The 18448-nt window shown below is 35.9% G+C and overlaps 1 protein-coding gene across 1 annotated transcript in view; it reads right to left on the bottom strand.

The window, feature by feature from the left end:
* LOC117175948 overlaps positions 1-18448 on the bottom strand; it is a 459128-nt gene that overhangs the window by 11847 nt on the left and 428833 nt on the right. The window contains exons 9-10 of the mRNA XM_033365817.1: positions 9428-9683; positions 8373-8815 (exon numbers count right to left, since the gene is read on the bottom strand). Coding sequence (XP_033221708.1) covers positions 8373-8815; positions 9428-9683 — 699 coding nt within the window. The remainder of the gene's footprint in view (positions 1-8372; positions 8816-9427; positions 9684-18448) is intronic.

Genomic DNA, 18448 nt, shown 5'->3' with positions numbered 1-18448 from the left:
AAAATCCAACCACTTTTTTCTTTAAACCTACGCTTAAACTAGAAAATCTTTCGAAAAGTCCTCCGCCCCGAATTGGATTAAAAGCTGCCAAAATAAAAGATGTAAAAAATCTCTTCCAGTATTTAAGCGCTAAAGGAAAATAATTTTTCGAATCATATTTTTTAAAAGTACAAACTCAGAATCCAGATGCCGAAGAAACTGAAGAGAGTGATGAAAATGACTAAAAGTAGTTTCTAATAAAATACTGTTTGATTAATTTATTCTTGTTCAATAATATGCATAATATTATATGTTAAATGTTTAATAAATAAATTATTTTAATGATAATAGCTGGAGTTACTGTTGTGCATTTGTTTTGGTAAGATTGACTTGACCTTTACGTCGTTCGCTGCAGCGCGTACGTAGCCGGCCAGGCACGTTTTTGAGCAGCGTCAAGATTACCGCTTGGATTTTAAAACATTCATAATTTTTGAACTATTAATCCAATTAATCTAAAACTTTCCAGAAAACTTCTTTGAACCTTAATGAACAACTTTTTCACTGAAAGCTTTCCGTAGCTTAAAATTCGTTCGCTGAACGAGGTTAAATTTGAAGGTTAAAATTCATGATTTTTGCATTGCCTCAAAAAAAAATTAATAACTTTTTTGTTTATTACAATATTCTCGTTTTTCTTTCTTAGATAGTTTCAGAAGACTTAAAAACGTGCTTTGTATTGGGGAAATCGGGAAATGATGAAAATTGGCTAAATTAGCGCGAGTTGAAGTAAAAAAAGATTGGAATTTTTCGTTTTCAAAAAATCCACTTTTTACCAATTATCTCAAAAACTACAAAACCTATAAATTTTTGCAAGAGGAAAAAAAGATGCGCCTTGAAATTCTCTACAAGTATCAGTCTTTAAAATTGAAATTAGAAAGATTTTTAAAATTGACACCGGACAATACTTCTCAGGCTGAATCCTTCCGTGCCCCCTTTTGATCGCCAGCGGTTCAATTTTAATCCGAAAGCTTAACAAAGGACCCTTGAGTGTCGGCTACTCTATTGAGATAGCCTCTCTGCTTGTTATTCATGATCGTATTCTTATTTCAATTTCGGAAAGGATATTTCAAAGCCTTTAGACCATTTAAACGAGCTTCCTGGTCATTTAAAAATATATACCTGAGTGCCTGCGGAGAATTTCTTTGAGATTCTTTGACCTAAAGAATTTTTAGTATGTACTCAAAGATTCTTTTCGGTAGGGTATCTCTGAGACTAAATCATCCAAATCGAACCTGCCTTGGCGAACTGAAGGAACCGAAAGGAGCCTCTACAAAGTACCCTTAAAGACTCCACTGAATCCCCCTCACGGAATAATCGCAATACTTTTTCTTGCAGCGCTAAAAACTTAAAAAGATAAAATACCTGTCATTTACATGGGGCACACAGTGGAAACGTCAGACAACAACGCTGCGATGCAAGTGAGAGCATTCGAGCAGTGCCTTTGAGGTTACGAGACGAGATGTGAGGACTAAAGGTAAAGGATTTGTTTAAATGCTCATTTTCCATATTATTCTTATCGGAGAAGGTATTAAATTTGTGTAAAATTAGACATATAAATTATTACATATATTTATTTACATTTATTTGCCAATTTTGAAATTTATTTTTAAACTTCGCACACAGAATACCACTTGAGCTATTATGGATGCGCTTAAAGACACCTTCAGCAGGAGTTAGACATTAAAAAAAAATTTTTAACGCTGCAAAAAAAGTATTGCGATTACTCTGTGAGTTTCTAATAAACATTTTAACGTAAAATCCGAATTTCAACAATTTAAAAGTTGATCTTGCTGTTTTTTTGTTGAGTTTTTAAAGGAGGAACCGAAGGGGGACTCAGTGAAATCTTTAAGGCCATGTGGCAAATGAGTCACGTGACCAGATTCCTACCTTACCGCCAATTTTTTTTTTATTTCCCTACTTATTATCACACGAAACGTCATATCGAGTTAAAAAAATGGGATAATAAATAAGAATTACTAAGAAAGGTCGGTCTGGGCCTAAATTTTTATAATTAGGAAAAAAGCAAAAAAAAAATATTTACAACAAAGACTTTTTTCATAATTATACAAATTTAGAACTAACCGTAAGGTTGGAATCTGGTCACGTGACCCACTCAGTAGAGGCTTCTTTCGGTTCCTTCGGTCTGCCAGTATGCAGATAGTCTCAAACTGGCAAGGCTATTTTGCCTGAGAACTCTCTGTGATTTCTATTGGTAGGGTTAAGAATTAGTATAGATTTTATTTCTCCGTCTTTTTTCCTACAATAATACAGATTTTGTCTTCAAAATCTCGGGAATGACAGCGAACATGCTAACGGACGTCCCCGTACTCTTTTTGTGTGGGGTAATTAAAAAAAAATAATTTTGCTAAATTTTATGTGTGTGTATTTTGAGGTTATGTGTGTTACAATTCTCTCCAATAATTATTCTTGAGTGCCACCGACAGCATCGGCACGACAGAGACCTACATTATCAGAATGACAGAGTTGAAAAATGACCCTAACCTCTAAATAGTGCACATGCATACAATTTTTATTTAAAAAATAATGATTTGTTATTATCCCTAAAAAAAGATTCCGGGGTCGTCAGCTATAATGTTTTTTAGCATCTTTGAATTCAGGTTTAATGTTCATGTTTGTGGGAAAAAGCCACGAGGGAACTGAAGCTGATTTACCACATGATGAAGTATCACATGCCCTTAACATATTTGAAAATGTACTGGTCTAACATATAATGCTAACATACCAGAGATTACTGATACTGGCTAAAATAATCATGCTTATATATGGTTGTCCCTCGCTTTGCCAACAATTCCGAAGCCTCTATAATTAGGATGAATTTGAGGTTATAGGAGATTTCTTAATAAATTCTAATTATACAAAATAATCAATTGGTATATAACTTTAAAAATATATTGCCTTTCCAGAACCTTAAAAATGATTAAATGTTTCTAAGCCCCCCCCCCCCTCAAAGAGAACCAAACGAAAAATAATTTGTTTTCTCCCAAAGTTAGCATTATTTAAAAAAATGTTGTGAATTACATCATTTGAAAGATGAAAAATAACAACTTCAAAGCCTAACAACAACTCCTAATGCTTTTTCTCCTCATTTTCTTCTTTAAGTCTGCTACCCAGGAAAAAAGAACACATTGAAAAGACGACGGTTTGTGGGGCATGCTCTTCGGTGACCACGTGATCAAACTAGTTCCCGATTATGAACATTTTTTTTTTGTGTTCACTGTGCCCACACGGATTGAGATATCTCGTTTAAAATTTGACAGATTAAATAAAAATCACTAAAGAACGCTTGTATAGATCAATATGTTTATAATTTTAAAGAAAGTTTATTTATTAATTGATAAAATAGGATATTACCATTCGAGTTATAGCAGTTCGCAGATAATTTTTGGTTTGATGGACTAAATCGTCTAAACCTTAAATAAAAATTTTATAAGCATAAAAAATTGCATATTCATAGCAAATAAACAAATAAGTATCTGCAGACACGTAACGTATCATTATTTTTGGACCATTTTTAGTGATTTCTAGCGGGCAAAAAAAGAAACTTTGAACGTCTTTTTATTGGAAATATAGCAAAACCAGCAATGTGCTAAAATTTACTCTTCGGAATTCTCCAACCAACTTGCATAATTCTTTATGTCTAATTTTTTACGTTGAATCAATCAGGTGATAACTATTCTTGACAATGAACCAATCGGCGGGACTCAGCGTCGGACTCGCCTTGTCTTTCGCCCACGGGCGAAATTTTATTTTTATTGGTTTTGTTATTAACTTAGAATTTTTTCACACCAGTACAAAAAATCCACAAGAATATTTTACCATTAGAAAATTTTAATTATTTTCTGAAGATGCACATTTCTCAAGATGGGACTTGGACGAATTTTCAAGTATCACATTCTAAGATGTCCTTCGACTTTCTTAAATCAAGACATCTACTTTATCGACGTTAAAATTTTATTTTTTATTGCTATAGTACTTTACTAGCAAAATTTCTTCATAATTATAAACATTGTGATATATCCAAACGTGCCTTAGTGCTTTCTGTATAACTTTCTAAATCCTGAACACGATATCTCAATTCGTGTGGACGTAGTGAGGACCAAAAAAATGAAAATCATTCTACTAAAAACGCTAAAAATGCTCCAAAAAGAATGATAGATTACGTGTGTACAGATTCTTATTTGTTGATTTGCAAAGAATGTGCAAATTTTATTGCTTATAATTATTTTTTTTAAGGTATAGACGATTTAGTCCAAAATTGGTGTCAGTGTTCAATATACGCGAATCAAAAAATTTGAAACGCATCAAACCAAAAATTATCTGAAAAGTGCTATAACTCGAATGGTAATATCCTATTTTGTCAATTTATAAATAAACTTTTTTTTTAAATTATTAGCATATTGATGTATACAAGCGTTCTTTAGTGCTTTTTATTTAATCTGTCAAATTTCAAAACACGATATCTTAATCCGTTTTGACACAGTGAAAACCAAATAAAACGTTTATAACCGGGGACTTATTTGGTCACTTGGTCTCCGAAGAGCATGCCCTTAATGGGTCATGTTCTCATACAGCTTTTAATCTGCCACGTATTGCAATGACCATTTCAAGCAAGGTCATATTGAATTAATTACCCTCTTTTTGAAATGAGACCCTCTTTTTTGAGGCTAAGCTGCCATATTTCACACGATTTTTTAATTTTATAAATGATTGAAAGATTAAAAGGAATCATGCATAAGACTACTAGATTCCTTTTGCTATTTCAGTTCTATATTTTTAAAGGCTATTGCGTCATATAAGTTAGCCAAAAAAAATAATAATAACGACTAAAAGTATTTCAGAAAACAATCGGCGGCAATCTGGAATTCCAGTGACAGATACGCAATTCAGAAGTCTTCGAAACCCATTTAACAGAAGGACATAGGTGTAATATGTGGTCCCCATATCTTTCCAACCTTCTTCTAAGCGTTTCCGCGTAAATTTTAGATCTCTACTTTTGTTCCCTCCTTTCTTAATTAACCGCACTACCAGCCCTGTTATTCCATTTCTGTAGGCACCCTTCTTCTCTCAAGTCTTATTGCAAATCCTCCACATGTCTTATTTCACCTCTATTCCTCCATATTTCAGTGGTTTATTTTCCAGGCCATCCTCCCTTGTTTCCTTGTTTCTCTTCAGCCTGGCAATCGCCTCATTCACATCTAGCCTACTAATCTCGTTTTTGCTGTCTTTAAGGGTACTTTGCAGAGGCTCCATTCGGTTCCTTCGTTCCGCCAGGGTTGAAAAAGTTTTAATTTATTTAATCGCAACCTGCTGCTTTGGCATCTTCACTCTTTTTCAGGCTTTTGAAAATCTCACTCGCTGTAATTCGTTCGCCTAATAAAGGCACCACTATGCGACTGAGACTGGGCGTAAACAAGTTATAGGTCGGGTAAATGCCATGAAGAAAAGTTTCTCAGTCATCAATAACATTAGCTTTTAGGTTTCTACAAAGTTTTGCGTTTACAATTGGCCCTGAAAGCTGCCGAATTACTTGCAGCAGCTAGCTATTCCAACATTAATTTATCGTAAGCCCTCCGTTTATCTTTTATCAACGTTTTGTATGCACTTTTGAGCTGACAATACTTTTCGTTGCTTAAGCCCTTAAAATCCTCTTCGCGACATTTTTTAAACGCTTTTCCCATGCTATGCTTTACCTCAGGATATTCCCCTTCAAACCACATCGTATCCTTTTAAACAATACCACAATTATCCTTAAGCTCTTTTTTTATTCCTTAAGCTGCCTGTTACCCCTGTTATCGCTTTTATCAACTTGTCATTCATATTGTCCAAATTCTGATCGGTCCTCGCTACTTCGTCCTTCCATCTCATTCACGCAGTAAATTCCTCAGCTTTCGATTAGTTAAATATTAGACTAACTATCACCGACGCATTTCCTTGCTTATGGAATGACTCACTAATAAAGTCAGCTGAAGATAGGATGATCGGGAGATGATCTGGCATGGTCACAATCGCAAACACTTCGAAGTCCTTTAATATAGCCTTACCGTTCATAGAGACCCAGGTCAGGTCCACCACACTTACCTCCCCCCCCATAATTGGTTAAAATGGGCCCTTTTATTTTTTGTTTATGCGACTGTCTGTCGGAGTCATCAGATTCCTCCTCTTCTCGTATCTCGTCATCCTTTTCTCTTTTACGCTTGCTTCTTTGAAAGCAAGCATCCACTTCCTCGTTGCACATCTACTTGTGATCCACGAAGATTTTGACTCCCTTTACTATCGACTTTCTTCCCAGTTTTCTCAAGCTCGTTGATTGGAGAATTAATTTCCTTCTTCGCTCCTTTTCCTGCATCGCACGTTCGTTCGCAACTATCAGCTCCTGTTTCTTAAATTCAATTATCATCAAGAAGACCATCCTTGCCTATCGCGACGCAACAAATTGAACTATGATGGGGCGTTTAGCGTTCACGTTCCCTAGCCAGTATACGTCTGCTATGGCAACCTCGGGGATTTCAAGCATAGCTTTCTGGAAAACTGCTGTTATTGTTTTGAATCAGTTCCTATTGCTTTATTTGACATCCTTTAGAATTAAAAATAATTATATTGTTTGCTCTAGCAATGCGATCGATCGAGTCCACGTTCTTCGAGATTGTATTCACTTCCTTCGTTAATCAATTAATCCTTTTCTGACCATCCATTTCAACCTTACATGCACTTTGCACATCCTTGCGAAGCTCATCATGCGAGGCCGTTAGCGAATCGATGGACTTTTTAAGATTGTTTAACGCTTCCGCTACACCACCCAGTAAACGAAAAAGGATTCAAAAGAATTTAAAGTTAATAGGGGAGTGCCTGGATTTAAACCCGATTTGTGGAACTTTCCGGATTCATGAGTGTTTTTGGTAGTTCGGAATTACATCAAATCCCAAATTTAACGATTAATACGAATACCTGGTCTTTTCCGTCTCATCCGATTGTCGCTTTATAGGTTGCATCTTAAAGAATTCTCTAATTGGAATAAAGGGTAATCTATGAAAAGAGAAGAGCTATTATGTCGTATATTAGTGCGATATAATCTCAGAAATGGAATTGTGTGATGTTTATTAAAAATACTTTTGAATTCGAAGTTTATTTATTTATTTTTAATCCTAAATTCGAAATAAGAGTCAGTGTCTGCGTGGTTGAATCGGTGTTGTGGAAGCCGGTCTCCGATGGTAAAGCCGATAATACAGGGAACTAAAAAAATACGAAGTATCGTATATATGTTAACTGATATAATCAATTGGATCTTGTATGTCAGTATTAAATATGTTACAATTCCAAAATTCGGTGAAAAAGAAGCGAGACAAGCTGTGCTGCTCACAAACATCAAACATTGCACCGAGCACTGAAGTTGAACAAAAATTAAATCCGAAACAGTCTTACAACATACCTGTATAGTAGGGACCACTATTAGTAATAACTTATATTTTTATCCCAATAATTAAAATCTATTTAGATCCCACATACAGTACTCTCTGGCTGAATTTTAGCAGAGCAGCCTCCAAAGCCATATTATTACTTGTTTTTTACGATTTTTTGTTCTGGTATTCATAATTTTTAATCTTGTTTTTCCAATCAGCTCCGTGAGCTCATTGCTTTCACTTGACTTGCAAGCTCAGATTTTTCTTTGCAACGACAAACTCTGTCTCTTATGTTCTTTAGGCATTTGTAAAAATCGTAATACAACCACTTTCATCGCTCGACTATTGGTGGTGTCGCATGCGTGACAACCTTCCCTCAACCTCACGAGCTGAGAAACTGTAGAATATTTCGAAATTTTTCTAAATGATCTATAATTTCATGGAAAAGAATTTTCTTCAATGAACTTGAAGAATCTGTAATCAAGTTCAATTTTTTGCAATAATTTCGTTTTTTATTTAATTTTTTATGTCCAAAATTCTCTTAAAATTTTGGAATGTCTTTAAAGAGTAAAACAAGAGAAAATACACTAATATTTGAATATAAGAAGTAGCCTCATTAAAAGCGAATAATTAGTTAAACGAATGCTCAAAAATATAAAATTTCCTAAGTGAATTTTTCATGGAATTCAGGAAAATTTTTTTTTAAAGTATCTTACAATATTAAAGTTATAGTTTATGCATGAAAACCAATGAAATGAACGATCTTAATTAGCAAACAATTTCTCGACTTTTGTTTACAGACAATCAAGAGAAAAAACTAATAGTAGAAGATAATAATATTAACAAATGAAATTATATTCCAACATAAATGATTGAAAATTCGAAAAGAACCAATTAAACATGGAATACCATTCTTACCTCGGTTAAAGTAGCTTGATGTTTATCATGATGTTCCATTCCTTGAATTTGAGGACGTGTCGAAGCAGATGTTGTTGTTACTAAACCCAACTGAGAAAGTTGGCTCATAGTAACGGGAATAAAGGTACCGGGTGCTACCAAGCCCGCGCTGGTCAAACTAGGAGTCAGAACCGCTTGTGCTAAGGCAGCAGTTCCGCCCTTTTTAGAATTAGGAGTTCCCTCATTTTCATGGATTGGTGAGAGAACCACTAGAGAAACATCAGTGGGGTAGTGACCATTAGCTGGTATCACCCCCACAACTCCTGCACCGATATTCGCAGCATTGCTTGCTGAAATGGCTAACCTTTGTTCTCGATCTACCACTTCTTTTGTCACATCTGGTGTTGGAATTCGGGGTCGATTTTTTAAAGATACTGGCACTGCGTGAAGCTTTGTCAGAGTTCCTGAAAAAAGGAAAATTTTTATTTTTCTACTAGAAAAACTATATCTATACATTTCCATTAAAAACAAAAGGATATTGCGGGATATCCCAATAATGTCTCAAAGGACATCTGACGGATATATACGGGTATCTCATTTTTGAAAATTTTTGGGAAATTGAAACGTCCCATGTGAAATATCGCATAAATTGCAATATATCATGTCATATATGTCATGTCATATATATCATGTCATATCATCATTTTTGTAGAAATTTTGTGGATATTCAAAGTTCCTACATGAGATATTGTACAAAAATGTACTTGAAACGTTCCAGGATATCCTATGAATGTCCCAGGGATATGAAAAATTTCTTTTTGACTGATTGGCTCTTAGATAAATAAATATAAATTGATAAATATCCCTTATTAAAATGTCTTCACCTGACTTTTGATGTCTGAAGTGCTGATTACATCAAGAGTATAGATTTGAGGTAACGTATTGAGTATTGATTTCACGTGATTTGATGTGACTTAAAATTATTTGAATCTACTTGAAGTAATTGCAAACGTAATTTGATTATTCTTATATACCTAATATACATTTTTTATACAGAATATGCAGTTATGTGGTACCTTGACGGCCCATACGTTGACTGCGAACGCTCTTTCGTCCTACAAGGCGATCATAAAGAGAGATTTTAGGATTATTAGTAGCTGGTAGACCGCCAGTTTCAGGACTACTATAAACGCTGTTGTGACGATTTCTGGAAAAGAATCCACCACCGCTACTATTATAAGTTGTTGTCGAGCTTCTAACTGAGCCCATTCTTGTTATTTGACGTTGTAGCCAATTCTTCCTTCGCTCAACTAACGGCGTATCAACGCTTTCCTGAAAATAATAAGTTTCTATTTAATATAATTTTCCTATCACTCAATTTTTGATTGAAAAGACCTTCAATAGCTATTGCATACTAAAAAAATGAAAGATGCCATTTTTTCAATCAACCTCGAGGTTATCAAGTTTAGTCGGGTTGTCACCAGGCCAGAATTGGAACCAAGGCTTTTTGGGCCTTAATATGATCTGCAGATAGCCTGGGGGAGGGGGTGGAAAACATACCACCAAGTTTCAGCCCCTATCTTGTATGTTAACCATACTACTCTTTAATAGTGTAATTTTCTAAATTATTTTTGTTTTCTGTATATATTGTTTATTTACAAACGACAAAAATCGAGGTGTGCCTCATTTTTCGCAAGTGTGCTTGCCTAGGGCGCGCTATTGTTGGTTCTCGTGCTTAACGCTCGATAACTTCGCGCTACGTGCTCCGACTTTGTATTTTTCTCAAGTCGTGAATAGAACTTTAAAAATTAAAACTCAAAACATCCACCACTGTAATTTTAAATGGTGAATTCTCTTTTGTTAACAGACCTTTGCTCAAGAATTTAAGCGCACCTATTATAAGTTTAAAAAATGTTGACCTCTCTACTAAAGTTTGAATAAGTCAGTGAAAAAAATCGCTGAAGAACGTCTCAAACATCACTGCGAAGAGAATTTTGTTGCTAACAGATTCTCTATTGATGACCCTACACTGAACTTTGACTTGTTATATTATGTTGGAAAATTATTAGAAACGAGGGGAAAAAGTCAAGCGAATTCCTTGATATTTTCCGTAAATGTAGGTGCCATAAAAAGGAGAAAATTAACTTCTGCTGAAGGTGACTTCAAGCGCACCCATAATAGCTCAAGTAGTATGTTGTGCGCGAAGTTTAAATCTAAAATTCTCTCACTTGCATCGCAGCGTTGTTGTCTGAGGTTTCCACTTCGTGGTGCTAGTATCCAGACAAACTTCTTAAAGTTGCTGACGGAACGCTTATTAAATGCTACTAAAAGAAGATGCACTTGAAGGGGCCTTCGGCCCATGTAAATGACAGGTATTTTATTTCTGAAAGTTTTTAACGCTGAAAGAAAAATATTGCGATTACTCCGTGAGTTTATAATGCAAATTTTAACGTAGTATCCGAATTTCAAGAATTTAAAAGTTGATTGTGCTGTTTTTTTTTTGAGCTTTTTAAAAATGAACTGAATGGCGACCCATGGGGTCTTTACGGGTACTTTGTAGAGGCTCCATGTGGTTCCTTCGGTCCGCCAGGGAAACTCAAAAAAAGCTTGAGATGAGTGAAAAAATTCAAATAAAAAAATCGCATAATAAATAAAGTTTCGAAATTATTACATAACTGGCTATAAGCAATTATTTCTATCTTTTTGTTTTCTTGCGCGCATAAAAGGAGACATCAGTATCAGTGTCAGCAGAGAGTCACTATTCGACACTTTCCTCAGTTATACGGAGAAAACAAAACGGCTGTGGTCACCGTGACTGCGATCACTGCGATCACAGCGATCACAGTGCCCTCCCAATGAAAACGCACTGAAAAAGCAATGACATGGAATTGGTTCGTGCTTTTTCTTCAGCACTACATGTACCGCTAATTTTCTATGCCTGACTTTCCTTTCAAGTGATCATTCAAATCGTTAAAAGGCAATTTTCATTCAATTGATCTAGTCAGTGAGGTCTTTGAAAAGGTTTGTTAGTAGTGTAAACTATAGTGTTAGTGAAAATCGATGCGGCTATGCTAACTCGATATCTAACTTTTTCTTTAGGATGTTCCCTGGTGGACCGAAGGAACCGAATAGAGTCTCTACAAAGTACCCATAAAGAACCCATCAGGGCGTTGAAATTTGGATTCTACTTTAAAATTTGCATTAGAAACTCACGGAGCAATCGCAATACTTTTTATTGCAGTGTTAAAAACATTAAAAAATAAAATACCTGTCATTTACATGGGGCGAAGGCGACTTCAAGTGCATCTTCTTTTAGTAGCAGTTAATAAGCGTTCCGTCGGTAACTTTAAGAATTTTGTATGGATGCTAGCGCCACGCAGTGGAAACCTCACGCAACAACGCTGCTATGCAAGTGAGAGAGAAATTTATTTTTAAACTTCGCGCGCAGCATACTACTTGAGCTATCATGGATACGCTTGAAGTCACCTTCAGCAGAAGTTAATGACATTTTAAAAAATGTTTAACGTTGCAGAAAAAAGTATTGCGATTACTCCGTGAGTATTTAATAACAAATTTAACGTAGAATTCGAATTTCAGCAATTTAAAAGTTGATCTTGCTGTTTTTTAAGTCTTTTAAAAAGGAACCGAATGGGGACACAATGGGGTCTTTACGGGTACTTTGTAGAGGCTCCATTCGGATCCTTCGGTCCGCCAGGGTGCCTGTATTTTTGTCGCAAAGTATAGGTAGAGTTTCGCTGGTGTACCGGCCCCTGTGGCCTGCGTGGTTTTCGGAGCATGGAGCTCCGCGTAGATTCGGTGAGTGACGGTTCTATCGATGTTGGTGATAATTTGAATCGTGAGGTGCTTTACAAGAGCCTTGACAGTTTGAGGAATAAGTTATCCACGCAGAAAGAATTCTCGGAACATGTAAATCGTTTGACTAATAACTACGAAAGTATGAAAACCAATTAAGTTTCTGTCATCAATGACGAGTCTCAGGCTCAAAATGATAGGGAAGGTGATGTTAATGCCTCTTTCACAAATCGGGATCAAGAATGGAATCAAACTTGCAATGTAGGAAAATCCTGAATAAATCCTTTAAAAGCGTGGTGGATGACATTAAAAAGAAAGGGAAAAGTCAATTCACTATTCTGTGTAATTTTGGCGAAGCAGCGAATCGCATTATTGACAACCTTAACTCAGTTTGTCCTAAATTAAGTGCTTTCATCCCGAATTACCGTGTCTCCCGCATTGGTGTAATCAAAGGTATTCTCACAGATCTCTTAATGGAGGAGATTAAAACTAATGCCATATCTTCCATTACAATTCTCGAAGCATTTCGTCTTTCTAAGAAGGATGAGAAAGGTAATTTGGTCCCCTTGAAAACAGTTTTGATCACGTTTGACGGACAATCTCTTCCTCAATATATTCGATTCTAATAAACACTTTACCAAGTGGCACCCTACATTCTACCTAATAAATTGCCCTACGGATGTGCTAGACATGGTCATCGGAAAGCACAATGTAAAAGTTCTAGGTGTTTATTTTATGGTGAAAACCCATATGAAAACCATGTTTGCCCTAATAGATCAAACTCTCCTCTTTGTATAAATTACAAAGACCTACACTGGGCTGTTGATAAACAATGCCCATTGTACCTAGAGGAAAAATAAATACGCAGAATCTCAGCTCAACTTGCCTTAAGCGTAAAGAAAGCGGCTTACTCATATAAAAAGGAAAAAGCTTCCCCCAACGACTACGGAACACTAACTCTGCCATTGCATTTAACCTATAAACTTCTGATCCCTCTTCTCCACCCTCCAACTTTGCAAACTTTCCCTCGTTGGGTGATACGAATGCTGAACCTATCCTTTCCGGTTCAGAATACTTACAAAAATTCAGCCAAGCTGTTAACAGGCCCCCCTCCCACACTAGAACCTCAACCCCTCTTCCTAACTCTACGTCTTATAGGAAGCCTCAAACACATACTAATTCTCAATCGTTCTCTCATCTCTACTCTCGTCCTTCTAGTCCTTTTGGCAATTGTGCCTGCCTTCAAAATCATTCAGAAGACACTGCAACCCATCCTTCTCAACCTTTCTCTCCCTCATCCCCTCTACCTCATGATGCTACTCCAACGTTCTGCCCCTCTATTATCTCTTCTTAATGGTGGGTTTTTGAATCAATTCAATTACTCACAGTTCAATAACATGCATCCGAATTCCTCTTCCTCGAATCCTTAACCACTTCTATATTCGTCCACTATGGATGGATATTGTCTTACTAATGAAACATAGCTAAAAGACATAAATCGATTCTTTCTGAAGAAGTTTAATATTATAAGGAAGGATCGCTCCACCGGTGTTGGCCGTGGTCTGGTTATTGCTGTCAGAAGTGATATTTTTTTTCTGAAGTTAAAATACTGGATATTCTAAATCAGCTAGATACTCTTGCTATTTCTATCCTTTCGAAATGGGGTGAAACATTGATAATACATATTTATAGAAACCCTAGAGCTCTTGTTAATGCTATTAACTAGAGTTCTTTCTTTAAATCCTTTTCGAATGACTTCTCATCTATATTCATGGCTGGTGATTTCAACTGTCATCATTAATCCTGGGGATGCGATAGAGCTTGTCCAGTTGAAAATAAATGATATAGTTCGATTCAAACTTCCAACCTTCTTATTTTAAATGATGGATCATCTACACGATTTAAGCGTCCTAATCAATTTAAATGTGCAATCGATCTCTCCTTGGTTTCTAGTAATATTTCTCCCTTGTGTTCATGGAAAGTTGAAAATGACAAAATGGGTATTGATCACATCCCTATTTCTATAACTATTGGCATCTCTTATTCATATCCCGAATTCCTTTCTTACAAATGCAATTTAAAAAAAGTTTCTAGGGATATTTTTGACAAAATAATAGTAATCCTGCGTTAACTCTTTAAACATACTATGAATTACTTGATTTAATAGATGAAGGTTTGAAAGACTTAGGAGAGAAAAACTAGGCAGATTTAGACATAGATGCAATTTCAAAAACTACTTAGATCTTCAAAAATTTGAGGCAGAATCTCTAAAAACTTAAAAAAAATACAAAACCTTAGGTTGGAGATCGTTTTGTGAATTCATCACTTCCACTTCCCGTGTCTCAGAAATTTGGAATAAAATTCGCAGTTTTCGACAGAGGCTCCTAATAAATACCTCCTTCATGAACTCTCCAACGAACACAAAACCAACAACAAGAATGGAAACATTTATAGAAATGTTCAGAGAATCTAGTTTTTTCCCACACACTTCTCTCCTATTCCACCTCTTTCAAATTCACCGCCTACTGAAACGTCTCCTTCTCCAGGAGTGGATAAAATCAATTACGAAATCATGTGAAATCTACCAGATAACATCCTGAATCACTTACTATATATTTATAATCTAATCTTAGATTAAGGTTCATCTCCCGACCAATGGAACAAATTCTTGGTTTTTCTTATACCAAAACCTAACTCCCATAAATCCCGTCCTATTGTTTTAGCTTCTTGCCTATTGAAACTCATAGAGAGACTAGTTACTAATAGATTGAACTGGTGGTTAGAAAACTCTTTAATTTTTCTTCTATCCTAATACGGATTTCTTAAAAACAGTTCTACTGCTGACTGCCTTGCAATTCTTTCTGCTGAGATCCATACCGCTTTTGTCAATAAGTCATATTCACCAGCCTTGTTCATAGACGTTGAAGCAGCTTACACTAGGGTAATACCTAATATTCTAATAGATGACCTGGTTAAATTGAGCGTCCCCTAGAAATAATGTAAGTTTTTCAAAAATTTGATTTCAGAAAGAGATATATTCTTCAGACTTACCACAAAAACTTAGGAAATCACAAATGTAAAAGAGGCCTCCTTCAGGGAAGCGTCTCGTATCCAGTTCTTTATACTATATATACTCTCGATATACACAATCACCTACATCCACTGTGCAGAATTTTAGTATGTGCGGATGACATTGTCATATATCTCTCTTCTAAGCACCTTAATGAATGTATTAAAATCTTACAAAAAAGCTTGAGTACTCTCCAGACGTTTTTGAAATCTAAAGGACTAAACATTTCTATTGAAAAATCTAAATTGGTCACCTTCACCCAAAATAAATCCTTCCCTAATGACATCCAAATGACGCTTGACAACCAGTATATCTATCCAGTATTCGAGGCTAAATTCTTAGGCATCATCCTTGACAGTTACCTAACTTGGGATCCTCACTATAAAGTCCTTCTTGAAAGACTAGAGAAAGTTATCAATATTATTAAATTTTGTAGAGGAACTTAGTGAGGCTCTAGCCCTAGATGCCTATTAATGCTATACAATTCCCTATTGAGAGAATGAAATTCCTCAATAGAAGATGCATCCTAAAAACATTTTGCATTGAAAATCATCCTTTATTCCATTCTTTATATAATCTCGATCAACTCACTCGGAAAAAAGATATACTCAACTTAAGAGAAGCTTTTCCTCTCCTAAATGCGTTTATCTTTCTCAATACATACATTTGTAATATTATGAATTCCTCCGCTCCTCCAAAATACCTTGTAGACTATAACATACAATTTGAAAATCTTAATATTAATTTTGAAACGGGAGAAAAACTACAAAAAAGTACCTCACCCAATTATGGAATTCAGGAACTTTATGGACATACATCATCAAAAAGACTTATTTTTTTACCGATGAATCTAAAATAACTGAAAATCAGGATACTGCAATTGGTATCACATGCCCCTCTATTCAAATCTTTAATAAACATAAAAAATCGTATTTAGCATCTATTTTTACAGCAGAAGCCATTGCGATTTGTGAAGCAGTGTCCTTTATGCTTGCCTAAATTTCCAGTACCTCAAAACAAATTCGTTCTACATCTACAAAATTAAAAATCTTCAACATCTAGCAAAAACTCAAAACATAGTTATTAATATATACTGGATACCCGCACATATAGGGATTTTTAGGAATGGGGTTGCAGACAAACTGGCTAAATGAGCCCATAAAAATAATTCTACTATGAACGACAGAATCCCACCTACAGACATTTATGAACTAATCTCTTCTCAAATTATTAAATGTACGAACCTACATTTAAAGAAGGAAAGTGAAAAAAGGAATGCAGGTTTATATTACTTCGCCAATTACTTCTCTGAAACTCCTAAACCATGGTTTTTTCAATCTAACCTGAAAAGACAGGACATAGTAAGCCTATCACGCACTAGAAGTAACTACTATTCATTGGCCGACAGCCTAGCAAGAAAACATTTTACAGAGTCCTTTTCATATCTGTGCGGAAATGACCCGGATGACATCAATCACGTTGTCCGGACTTGTCCTCGCTCTCTTGATCAACGCTAAATTTTAGAAAAAACTCTAATTAATAATAATAAGTTTCCACCTTTCTGCGTGGATACTTTTTTTTCTAACCCAAAGAGCTACTCTTCTCAATTAATTACAAAAATTCTTAAGAACATGCGAATTATCTCTATGAGCTATACGCTTTCGAGTATTGCTTTGCTTATATGTCTTCTTATACTGCTTTGCTTACCCTCCATGCTTTGAAACCCGCGCTTTAAACGGCTTGCGAACCGCACAGAACTGTGATTACCACAGTTAAATTTTAAACACTTGAACTTCCACCATAAAATGCAAGGTTACGCTACGACTAACTCTATCTACAATACAAACTGCTATCTATCTATTGGATACCCATTATACAATGGAACCTAGTACTGGCTCCAAAACTTTATTGCTATAGCCAGATAGGTCTCGCTTTTATCAGCAAGGGATGACGACAGCGGTACCGTAGAAACCCCTACAGACCTAAAGGTAAGAAAAAATCCCCAAAGAAGAAGAAGCACTGCGATGTAGCAGCGATGAGAATTGATTTTATAATATCTGCGATCGTAACGTTTCTCATCGCTGCGACATCACAGTACTGTTGCGCGTGAAAATAATACTGAGCACTGTGGTTGCAGCGGTGGCGGCCGTGAAAGTCCTAACTAATTCACGCGCATAATCGTCGTGAAGCACTATCATGATCGCCGTGAAGCACTCTCGTGGTTACCGTGAGCACGTCACTTTCATATATCTTGAAGCATTTCGAAGATCTTTTATTCTGTCACGCGCATTAGCACCGTTAGTCACGGTCACAACAACCGTTTTGTTCTCTCCGTATACCTGATTACCGGAATGCACTCATATTTAGTTTCAGGCTTCGATTAGGACTGAATGAGAGAGACTGAAAAGGATCACTTGAACGGACAGTTATGGTGGGTACCTTACCTGGATCAGTTGCCCTCGCCACGACGATATAAAAAACGTAGAAAAAATTGCTAATAACACAGCACTAGTCGGCCCTAAAGGTAATCAGTGCCTCGATTTCGCCTGGTGGCCACCGGTCAACTTTCATCCAACTTTTATCCTACAGGCCTTCCATTAAGTGGTAGCGGGCTGGGCCAAAGTATAAAAGCAGGGTTAACAGCGTCAATTTCATGACAGTGAACTTGGATTTGTTATATTTGATTCAAAAATCATTAGGAACGAGGCGAAAAAAATCAGGTGAATTCCTTGATATTTTCTGTAAATACAAGTCATCTCAGCTCCAAATTGTGATAGAAAGCTCACTCAACACTTGAGATAAGTAAAAAGAATTTAAGTAATACAATGGCACACGAAAAAAGTTTCAAAATGATTAAATAATTGATTACACAGCCACACAAAAAAAAAGTGTGCGGATCTCGTAACAAGACACACGTATTCCTATGGATTTTGAGGTGCTGAATTTAAATTCAGTATCAAAAATCACCCATCACGTCATAGTTGAGCCATAACCTCAAAAAATTACGAAAATCATGCACTGAGGCAAATACATTTCAAAATAATGCCAGTGATGCAAATTTTCACTTCAAAAACATGTCGGCAACTGTGAAGGATCAACCCTTGCCTGATATCAACTTACGAGGGTGGATTGATAAGTTTCCGGCCTGACCAAGAAAAACAACGTTTTTAAGAATTTTTTTTTTTTATTTCTCAACATAATCTCCTCCAAGGCT

This window comes from Belonocnema kinseyi, chromosome 7 (assembly GCF_010883055.1).
Source record: "Belonocnema kinseyi isolate 2016_QV_RU_SX_M_011 chromosome 7, B_treatae_v1, whole genome shotgun sequence".
Lineage (NCBI taxonomy): Eukaryota > Metazoa > Arthropoda > Insecta > Hymenoptera > Cynipidae > Belonocnema > Belonocnema kinseyi.
The sequence above is the reverse complement of the archived record's forward strand: the minus strand, read 5'-3'. Positions and strand labels throughout refer to the sequence as shown.